Source organism: Hylaeus volcanicus, chromosome 6 (genome assembly GCF_026283585.1).
Source record: "Hylaeus volcanicus isolate JK05 chromosome 6, UHH_iyHylVolc1.0_haploid, whole genome shotgun sequence".
In the NCBI taxonomy this organism is placed as follows: Eukaryota; Metazoa; Arthropoda; class Insecta; order Hymenoptera; family Colletidae; genus Hylaeus; species Hylaeus volcanicus.
Window position 1 is genome coordinate 9,403,169 of NC_071981.1, and position 12,170 is coordinate 9,415,338.

Genomic DNA, 12,170 nt, shown 5'->3' on the forward strand with positions numbered 1-12,170 from the left:
ATTGCACTTCTTATCGAAAATTGTACTATTTCACATATGTTCGGCCTGAATTCGATGAAATCGATGAAAGCCTTTACATTTTGCTGCCGGGCAGGTTTTCGAGTTGATCACTTTGCAAAAATGATTTTTCTTAGTGTTTATAACTATTGTTATTGCAAAATTTCTATTCTTCCGCCTTCGAGCCTTCCGCATTTCATGATAGATGAATTCGTGATGTTTCCATTTGTAAAAATTTATGGGCATTTTCAATGTTTATAAAACCATTGTTGGTGCAAAATTGGTATGCTCTGGTGTAGTTCGGCAAGGAATTTACCAAACGCAATCAATCCTTTCACATTTAGTTGCACATGCATTCCTGATAATCCCATTTGCAACTATACAGGGTGTCTCAAAAATGTTGGATGTCCTTGAATGGGATGTTTCGGGAGGTGATTTGAAACAATTTTTTCATAGCGAAAATGTTGTTCGAGGCTTCGTTAAGGAGATATTCCAGAAACAGAAACTCACGACCAATCAGAGCTCGAGTTTCTGTTTCTGGAATATCTCCTTCACGAAGCCTCGAACACCATTTTCGCTAAGGAAAGATTGTTTCAAATTACCCCCCCCCCCGGCCTCACCTGTAAACACCCCTTTCAAGGACCTCCAACGTTTTTGGGTCATCCTGTATATTGCTCATAACTATTGTTATTGCATGAGACCTATTGGTTATAGATTGCCACTAAAAAGAGTGAAATAAAATAATTTTTTGGAAAAGAAATTTAACCGATTTCAAAAAAGGTACAGTGAAAAGTATGAAATAATTTCTATTTCCTTTATATTAAATTATGTTAAATAACCTTTTCGTAGTCGGCGCAAAATTAAAAATTACTTACATTAAAAATTACCAAATTTGGTTTAGCTTTCTGTCGGAGGGACAAAACTTATGCCCTTAAATTATTGCTATCATCATATCTACTTTAGACATCTTATACATTAACACTTTTCACCATCGGCGCCTCCACCAAAAACTATTCCAAATCTACTCAGACAGTACTTTCACGTAGACATTTATTGTCTGATTGAGCGTTCCATAGGACAGTACCTCGACTATACGGCCATACCTGTAACCACACGAAGGTGATGGGTTTGTAAAACGACAAACAGGCGCCTAATAACTGATTATTAGTACCAGTGACCACTGGTAGGATTTCTTATTCTAACGAACCCTCACACAGCCGACCAGAAAAGAGACTGAAAAAATAAGCCCTCTCCATTATTACATTTCATCGAGGCAAGTACTCGGAAACCACGTAAAACTCTAGTCTTGAGCAATTGTAAGGAGTTTTGCTTTTGGGTCCTCTTTTTCTGGGGAAGTCTATTGCCATCAACAAACCCAGGGGACTGACCTGGACTTTCACGTAGACAGTATACATGTATACATTAAAACCATTCAACATTGCCGCCTTCACCAAAAACTAACTAAAGCAGGAATTAAAACTTTTTAATTTTGCGCCGACTACGAAAAGGTTACTTAACATAATTTAATATAAAGGAAATAGAAATTTAATATATTATTGAACATCATTGAATACAAATGAAATAGAAATTATTTCATACTTTTTAGTGCAATTTTAATATTTTTTCGAAGTCGTTTATATTTTGTTTAGCATTCAGTTATAAATAGCGGGACGTGAATTCCGTTAGCGACAACTAGGAATAGAATTTGGAATTTCGTGAATTCACGACAGCAGTCGCGGATGTGTTAAAATTATCGGTACGGACCATTCCGAATCAACCGTGAACTGTCTTAATATTTGTAGAACTAATCCACAAATTTTTGCTTGCAGTATCGTCGGCACTGTTGCATTTTTAGAAGAATGCAACATTAAGGAGGTATTCCAGTCTAGAGCGTCAATTTGTAGTTCGTTGTGAGGATTTTTTTTTTTAACTATAAGGAATTTTTATAAAAGGTTTTGAGCACGTATGTATTTACATTTTAAGAACATACACAATTTTTTGCAGGTAAATATAATCAAAATTAAACATAGTACATGTCATCTTGGACAGTTCCTCTTGAAAAAAGTATGTTCGTGATTGCCATAATTCCAGACGTTGTGGTTATTTGAATTGAAAAAATCAAGAAATATCTTTGTTGATACCAGCGTCACTATGACCCAAATCAGAATAATATTATGATATATTGAAAATTCAAAAGATGGCAGCACTTCAAAGTTTGGATTTTTTTGTATTCGATTGTGTTCGATTTTTTGTATTTTTGTTGTTCTTCTTACATTAAAAAAAAAACATATATTTAGAATAATCAGATTTTGAAAACTGTGGGTCGGGCGATAAAGGTACAGTAAATGCTCCGTAAGTGCAGAAACTCGGGACTGAACTAGTGGATTTATGGTAGACTTCGCACACTCTCTGATGTTTGCCGACAAGCTTCGAACGTAGAGAAGGACAGCGAATAAAGGAAGAGGACGGAGCGAAAACACCAGGGTATGTCGGTGAGACAATGTAATACAACGAAGAATCTTTTTTATTATTAACTTTTTTGTTCTAAAACTTTTACCATCATATTCCTGACATTTTTCTAATTAAAATGAGACCAAACACGACAAGTAAAATACAATGATTGATGTATCGAAACATTTCCAAACAATTGGGCATATTTCTTGGAGCTTGTCACAAAACAATGCAACGCATTAATGTTTGGAAAACTTTAGAAAATGTTTCCTTGGAAATAAAAGCTAATAAAACGTAAAACCGACAGACGAACAGATCGTGTGGCTTATCGGCTTTACAAAGTTAACCGTTTTAAAACCGCAGTTGACATTCATAGTGATATATAGCCACATCTAAATATTTAAATAAGTGTATGAACTGTTCAACGCCGCCGTTTACATGAATTCACTTTAGTGGAGAAAATAGCATGGTAAAAAGTTTTACGTAATATTGTTCGAAGAAGTTTTCTAGAAATTTGCAAATCGATTCGTACAAGTTTTACTAAAATAGAATATTAATTATATGAGTCGCGCGTCGTCGTCAACGACCATGCTTCGAGCGAGAGATTATAACTAACACTCTATTTCAGTCAATTTTGTACGAATCGATTTGCAAATTTCTGAAGAACTTCTCCAGACCTTAAGGAACAATTGTCATACTGCAAGTTGTTTCGAACGCAAGCTTCTCTCGATACTTTTTAACGGTGAAAATAAAAAGAATCATTAGCTGGCAGTTACATAAGCAAGCTTTAATCCAGAAAACTGAATTATCCACAAAAAAATGTTATACACACATTTTCCACAAAATCGACCTCTTGCAGATATTTAGCGATTCGGGGTTTTTTTGACGTCTGAAATTGTTAATAGTATTTCCCAATTTGTCATAAATTATCAATTATTGTCGTATCAGAAGAAATAAATGAAATGTTTAGTTTCAAATTAATTCTAATTCAAACTTTCCGCGTCTTTGGCTGTTTGAAAATTGTCTATATTATGTATATTATAATTTAAAAAAATAATATTGCTCTAAAATGACACACCCTAATACATACATTTTAACAAATTTATATATTACAAATTTTGGAAAACGATTTTTCTTAAATAGTTAAAACGTGATCACGCGGATATTAAAACGGCTATTTTTACATAAATATTATATTACAATTTTTCTCGACGTTATTAATTTCCATTATATAGACCATAGGTTCCCAAACTTTCTTGGCTCACCGCTCCCTTCTTAACCGACTTCGAAAAGGAAAAGGTTACTCAATTCGACATGTATATACAGGGTGTCCCAAAAATATTGGAGGTCCTTGAAAAGGGTGGTTCAGGGGGTGATTTGAAACAACTTTTTCCTTAGCGAAATTGTTGTCCGAGGCTTCGTTGAGGAGATATTAACGGAAAACACTGACCAATCAGAGCGCGCGTATACTGTTGGAGCGGCCGCGATAGCGATGGGTACGCGCTAGGTAGCCGCTCTCGTACGCGAACAAGTGACTCGACGTGCATCGAAGGATATTGACGCGGCCGCTCAGCGCGTAGCCTTCGCTACCGCGGCCGCTCCAACGGTATCCGCGCGTTCTGATTGGTCAGGGTTTTCGCTTAATATCTACTTAACGAAGCCCCATCCGACATTTTTGCAAAGGAAAAAGTTGTTTCAAATCACCTCCCGAACCGCCCCTTTCAAGGACCTCCAACATTTTTGGGACACCCTGTATATATTTTTTCCTCAATCAGTGATTCGACGGCGCCTCTTTTAGGTGAAATATACTATATTACTACATTATACATATATTTAAAAATAAGGACCGGTTTTTATTAAAATTACTTTATTGAAAGATATTAACATGTTGATGTATTGTTTAAAATTTGATAAACAAATATATATTATTAAAACAATTAATATAATATTGTTAGTGAGAAAGCTGAGCTTGGTGTAACGACAATAATTTTTCGATATTTGGTGTCAGATTTGTCATCAGCAATCTTAAATCGCCGCGTTCCACTATTGACAATCTATCTCTTTTCTTTGTTGCTAAATTGTTGATTACACTGACATTTACAAGATTTGTGGAACATTGAAGATATTTGTTAAAACATGCGTTCGAAGATTTTTAGTAGACATTAATCAAACTTTTGGCGCGTTCTTGCGAGTATTGCCCAGGGGACGGCAGTTGGTCCTCAGCGCCCCCCAAATTTGTCTTCGACCAAACGCCCCCTTATATCTCTTCGACGCCCACCGGTGGTCGATACCGACCCCGTTGGGAACCTTTGATATAGATTATTAATGCTTTTTTATATTTAAGGCATTTGCGGCTATTATTCCTTATAGTATTCATGGCTTCTGGATGGTCGCCGTGTCTGATAGTTGTATCTGTATCGGAGCTATCTAGCCCCGATGATGCAGACTACAACGTTCAGGAAATGTCGCGTCGGCAAGCTGAAATCAGACGCGGTAACCATTCGGAAGCCATGAATACTAATATTTTTGTTATTTTTACCATACATATATGTATAACATGCATCGTGCGAAGAACATGAAAAAGAAAGCTATGTGAACCTGGCACCCGACTTTTCAAAAATTAATTTTTTTTTATAGAAAATGATAGCATTTCGTTTATACTTGATTGTATCTACCACCAATAAGGGTCGCGTACAGCGGCAACTACATCGAAGAGGACCGGCCGAAGTGACGATGAGTGACAATGAACAACGATGACAAACGATTATACCACCAATAGTTTCGTTTGTACCTTCATCAATTAATAATTAGAAAAAATTAAAAAAATGATCATCACTCGACATTGAGATTTCTGAAATCTGTTTTTTCCCTATTCTTTAGAATCGTTTGTACCCGTTTGTACAGCTTTTCGTTTCGTTTGTACCTCGATAGTTTAAATTTTACAAGCAATTGTTGATACGGTTGAATTATAAAATTTAAACTATTAAGGTACAAACGAAAGGAAAAGCGGTACAAACGGGTACAAACGATTACGGGTACATATTTTTTGTTCCTCGAACAGAAAGTTAAACCAAGTTTGATAACATTTAATTTTGGGGATAGCTGAGACGATTCTGAACTACGATTTCGTTTGCAAAAATTTCGAATGGTGTCGAATTATTAACGAAAACGAAGCACTATCCGCAAAGGAAATTGTGGTTCAGAATTGTCTCAGCTACCCCCTATTTCCGGTTCTTACACTAATTCAACGACACCCAGTATACTCTACCCATGGAGATACTGTCTGAATAGGTTTAGGATAGTATTTGGTGGGGGCGACGATATTGAATAGTGTTAATGAATATGGTGTCTAAAGTGGATGTAATGATAGCAATAATTAAAGACCATATTTTTTGTTTCTCCGACAGAAAGTTAAACCAAGTTTGGCAATTTTGAATATACTTCATTTTAAATTTTGCGCCGCCTCCGGAAAAGGTGCATTGCATTAAATATGATGTATTTAATAATTTAACCAAATTCATCAAACGATGGTGAATAACAATGCAGTATAAATAGAAATTATTTCACACTTTTCATTGCATTTTCCCATACTTTTATCTAGAGCTAGTGCGTATTCATATAAATTACCTAGAAATTATTTCATACTTTTCATTGTACCTTTTTTGAGGTCGGTTAAATTTTTTTTCCAAAAAATTATTTTATTTCACTCTTTTTAGTGGCAATCTATAACCAATAGGTTTTATACAATAACAATAGTTATGAGCAATATACAGGATGATCCAAAAACGTTGGAGGTCCTTGAAAAGGGTTGTTCCGCGGGTGGGGGGGGGGGGGGGGGTTGAAATAATTTTTCTTAGCGAAAATGTTGCTCGTGGCTTCGTTAAGGAGATATTCCAGAAACAGAAACTCCCGACCAATCAGAGTGCAAGTAGGCCGGAGGATCTCCTTAACGAAGGCTCGAACAACATTTTCGTTAAGAAAAAATTGTTTCAAATCACCCCCCACCCCGAAACACCCCATTCAAGGAAATCCAACATTTTTTGGACACCCTGTATAATTGCAAATGGGATTATCAGGTATAGATGTGCAATTACATGTGAAAGGATTGATTGCGTTTGGTAAATTCCTTGTCGAGCTACACCAGAGCATAGCAATTTCGCACCAACAATGATTTTAAACAATGAAAGTGTCCATAAATTTTTGCAGATGGGAACATCACGAATTCATCTATTATGAAATGCGGCAAGTTCCATCGCGCTCGGTAATTTCCTCACCGAGTTACATCATATAATAGGAATTTTGCGATAACAATAGTTATAAACAATACAGAAATTCATACATTTTTGCATCTGTAATCATTGCGAAAACCTCTCCGCCAGCAAAATGTAAGGGGTTTCATCGATTTCAGGCCAAACATACGTGAAATAGTACGCTTTTTGCGATAAAATGTGATATAAAGTAGTAAAAAATAAGACAAGGACAAATGTTTTGTTATGGGACCAAATGGCAAATGTTCTTCCAGATGCAAGAAGTTTCAATCCGATTGGTCCATCTGTCTCGGTGTAAGAAGTGTTACGTATACAGAAACTCGCTGTTTGTTTCCGAAGCTCGCGTTCATCAATTTTATTTTATCTACCCTCCTGGAATTTGGAGCTCGGTCTCCCTGGAGTGCATCCTGCAGCTGCATACTCTTAACATCATCTTCGACTTGCGTTGCGTGGGAAGACTTCTTATCTACCCTTTCCCAGGGAACGCAGCTGCTTACCTCAGAGCCACGAAAATCCTAACCGTCAGATTTCCAAATATGGAAATCACCGACGGATCCCCACCAACATTTAGGGGTATATAAACCCACGATTTTCGTTGCTCGGGGGATTAGAACGATAGAGTTACGTAGAGTCACATCACGTCCATCGTTGCAGAGTGTGCTTTAGTGAGATCGGGCTTCAGTTTCCCTTTCGATCAAGTTAACCTTATAGATCCGCGAAGACGGTTTTCATCTATTACGGCATTTAGAATCACACTCGACCCCCGCATCGCCAGTGCGTTAACACCGTGCAACAATTAGGTAATTAAATTCAACGTTTACTACACACGACCGCGACAACACAACACTGCACATTTGTACCTTAGTATAGTTATTCTGAATATATATATTCTTTTGTGTAAATTCAAAGTTTCCTAAGTCAATTACTAAACCTTCACGATATAACAAGCAATCCTAGCCTGTGTAACGATCCCACAACATAATAACTTTGCCGCTCGAGTTATTATTCAATTAAATTAATAAGTTGCGAGGCTTTATCCGCGACGCGTAGTATTCATCAACGATACGATTTAAGCTCAGTGTATTCAACCCGAATTTCCTAATTCAACCTATCCTGCGGTTACCCTTTACTGGAAGATACCGATTCCTGCAACTATCTGACTTCACGTCAGAGTCGTCTGCATTGTCTAATCTATCCTCAGCCTTCGGCACCATTGATACACAATAATTAATCGTATTGGTTCAATTCTCAAATCTATCCCACTCGCTGGGCTCACACGCGCGTCGCTATCGCCCTCGCTCGTAACAGTGTTTTTTATTTTACACAGCTTGAATTTTGAATTGAAACATCTGAAAAAATTCTGGAACATGTAATTCACTAACTGAAATATCTCTGATTTTTTCAAAAATTTGTCCTGCAACAGGACGAGAGAAATTGGTCAAAAACGTGATTTTTGTTTTTTCTTGTTTACTCTTCTATCAGTCGAGATAGGGACTTGAAACTTGACACAGATTAGTCTTTTTTGATATCCTATCGAATATATCATTGGAAATCGAAATCGGTCTAAGGACACTGTTGTTAAGGTTAAGGGCATTGTTGTTCTAAAAGGGGTACTGAATATTAAATTCTCGTTTAAATTTATACTATTTTTATATAATTTCAGATAGTACACTATACAATAATATTAGTGAAATAAAATATATAAGCTAAATCAAAAGTACTTCTTTTTTTAGCTTTAAAAATGTGAAAGGTGTAATGAATCGTAAGTGGCCTTTGATTTTTCACAGTAGCTCTCTATATATTTTTCTTTTGTGTACATTACCGGCCATTAACTTCAATAGACCCCATACCTGCAACTTTTTCAACGGAAGACGAACGTAATTAATGGTGTCGTACATTTCGAGGGTACCATCACCTATGGTCTGAACTAGAATTATACCGATAGCTTGAATATTTTAGCCCTGCTCTCATATTTTAGTTGACAATTTTCCGGAAAAATTAAACCTTAATTTTTAAACAGCTGCGATTCCGATAAAAAATTTAGTACTTACTTAATTCTAGTTCAGACGATAACTACATTCATATAGATTGAAGAAAAAAAATCGTTTCCCTGTCTCAGACGACTAGAACCCCCACAGCCTGTGCGCCCGATTGAACGAGCGTCTCACGCCACAACCTGCATAACAGCGCATAACTTGTATAGATTTCAATCAAGTATTTCATAAAAATTTGTGTTTTTAGTTGAAATGTGTTTTATTATGCATAAAGACCCTGGTACTGTAGGTTTGATAGTTTTCGCAAAATTAATTCTTAAAAATTGCTGACAAAACAAACTTCTAGACGATAATACCCCCTTAATGAATTCGAATATGATTACTTCACTTCAATAAATACAAATTTCTCTCAAAATACCTTCCTAGTTCTGTTCCTCCTTGAAATAAGTACAAACACGTCGGTGTATTGAAATTAATGGCTGGTAGTGTATTTTACGTTTGTTGTACTTTCATATTCGATTTAACCTCTCTTAAGCTGGCAGGACCAAATCAGCAGAATCATATCGGACTTAGTGGAATATTTAGTACTTATTTTGTACTAATTTGTACCATCAACAATAATTTTGTACAATACCTCGTGCCGTTTTCGAAAAAATCGTGGCGCTGCTAGCTTAATATTAATATTACGATTTTCTTGAAAATGGTAACAGGTACAAAATTTCTTTTGGTGCTACAAATTAGTACAAATTTAGTACTAAATGTATCCGCTTTGATTTTTTCATTTATATTAATTTTGAATATTTTCAGCCACTAGCTTAACGTTAAACTAGCAGCGCCACGATCTTTTCGAATACGGTACGAGGTACAAAATTTCCTTTGGTGGGACAAATTAGTACAAATTCAGTACTAAATGTATCCGCTTTGACTTTTTCATTTATATTAACTTTGAACATTTTCATCCGCTAGCTTAATATTAAATTAGCAGCGCCACAATTTTTTCGAATATGGTACGAGGTACAAAATTACTCTTTGTGGTACAAATTAGTACAAAATAAGTACTAAATGTATCCGCTTCGATTTTTTCATTTATATTAATTTTAAACATTTTCAGCTATTAGCTTAATACTAAGCTAGCAGCGCCACGATTTTCTTGAAAATGGTAACAGGTACAAAATTTCTTTTTAGGGTACAAATTAGTACAAATTCAGTACTAAATGTATCCGCTTTGATTTTTTCATTTATATTAACTTTGAACATTTTCATCCGCTAGCTTAATATTAAATTAGCAGCACCACAATTTTTTCGAATACGGTACGAGGTACAAAATTACTCTTTGTGGTACAAATTAGTACAAAATAAGTACTAAATATTCCACTAAGTCCGATATGATTCAGCTGATTTGGTCCTGCCAGCTTAAGAGAGGTTTCGATTTATATCCATCGAGTAAAAAAATCGTGGTGAGACATATCCCCCGCGTGAACCAAAGAATCTTTACGAGGAATCCGTAATATGACACGTGACCTTTGAATGGGAAAAGGTTTCAGCCCAACCTTATGGGATAATCCGACAGTATTATTCGTCGACGCGTGCGTTTATCTATGTACTTACCCTCCGTGACGTTGTACGCCCCGTAGAGAGAGGGGTAGCGTGGCTCGAACTCGTAACCTTCCTCGGTTGAAGCGACGTAAAGGCTCGCCAGGAAACCGGCCGGCAACAGCAACAACACCAGGCTCGGCCGTCGGCAAACGCACTCGACGAAACGCGAACGTTTCTTCGTTTTTCGCATGATCGAATCGTCGCCGATTTCACGTTCCTCGTCGCACCTGACGAGCACCCGCACCACTCGACTATTGCTGTCCACGTTTCACGTGCGCGATACCATTCCGTCGCGAGCGTGTCCCTCTCCCCACGATGCCGCCTCGACGCGACCGCGGCGTTCGCGGTCAGCCAGGACATCGAGCGACTTCTCTGTTCGCCTATCGAGCGTGGGCGAACCAGAGATGGCCAAAATTCTTATCTAGATGAACTTTTCCCACCACCGATAAAAGATACGCGACCTTTTATCAGATATCCGTCACCACTTTCTCCCCTCGATTTCAGTTTCACGCATTTCAGAATTATTTCTCTGTATTATTCGTGTACCTGAGAATTATTTGATTTCCGAATTCAGAATTTGGGAACGACAAGTATCCGTGGAAGTAACTTCGCGGAACTTTACAGAGATATTTTTGCGCTTTTGCGTGGTTACGTTGAATTGCGAAATGGAATTACATACCACGTTGTAAAAACAAATACCGATCTATGAATACACGAATTTCAATCATAGAACGACATCATAGGACGAATCGCGATGAAAGAACAGTAACTGATCCGTAAAGTTATGTATAAGTACAGCCCTCCGTTCGTTACGCGTTAAATACAGGTAGGAGTACGAATTGCAGAATGAAATTACATTTCGTGGCGGAAGAATAGCGTGACAGTTCGATCGAAAGTACACGGTTGAAAGGTCACTGCGTTGTTTTCATGCATCATCTGTTATTCGAGTAACATTTTGCGCTTTTCGAGGGCGAACGACGCGCGAATTGGAGCACGCGAGACAAGCCAGACGACCCTCGAATGGCCACCAATTCCGTCGATTAAATAAGTGCCGGTGCAACGTTCGAGCTGCGTCGCTCGTGCGTGTAGCAGTCCGTGGCTTTTACGTTCCGATTACGTAACACGAACATAAATAATGGATCTCTCGGAATGACGTCGACGGAGTCCCGGAGACGACTAAACGAAACTCGATGCGGTTGATAGTGCGAGCGGCCAGGGGGCGAGCCGGCGACGAAACACGAAGCGGACCGACGATACACGACGGATGGTAATGCAGGGTTGTTCTCTGGTTCGTTCGGTGGTTAAAGCGCTCTCTTTACACCTCAGCGTTTACACCTGAGACTATACTGTAATATATACTATAATATTTTGACCTTCGGATGACCTGAGGAGTTATTCTTATAAAATCATACTCTAACGTACAGAGTCGTCACATTATATGTACAGTGACTCCCAGAAATATTCGGACACTAGTGTATGGTTAGATTTATGGCTTGGTATCGTAGTTATTAAAAAAGCAATCGTCTTCGTTACTTTTTCCAATAATAAATTATTTATTAACATTATGAAAGATATATACATTAATCCAAAAATTTACATAAATTACATAATAACAATAAACAAACGAAAGAATACCGCATTTCGGGTCACAAAAATATTCGGACATTATGAGGAATAAGATTTATTAATTAAAATTAAACATTATATGTTCCACATTAATATTTTGTTGCAAATCCCTTTTGTTTTATAATATGTCTCAATCGATTCGGCATATTATAAATTATTTTTTTTAAATATTCTGTCGAAATGGATGCCCATTCTTCGTGAAGCCTAATTTTAAGTTCTTCTTTGGAACGAATGGGTG

At 37.2% G+C, this 12,170-nt stretch overlaps 1 protein-coding gene across 1 annotated transcript in view; it reads right to left on the minus strand.

The window, feature by feature from the left end:
- Positions 1 to 11,458, minus strand: part of LOC128878826 (uncharacterized) — a 49,767-nt gene extending 38,309 nt beyond the window's left edge. The window contains exons 1-2 of the mRNA XM_054127380.1: positions 11,163 to 11,458; positions 10,319 to 10,852 (exon numbers count right to left, since the gene is read on the minus strand). Coding sequence (XP_053983355.1) covers positions 10,319 to 10,496 — 178 coding nt within the window. The 5' untranslated portion in view covers positions 10,497 to 10,852; positions 11,163 to 11,458. The remainder of the gene's footprint in view (positions 1 to 10,318; positions 10,853 to 11,162) is intronic.
- Between the last annotated feature and the right edge of the window lie 712 nt (positions 11,459 to 12,170).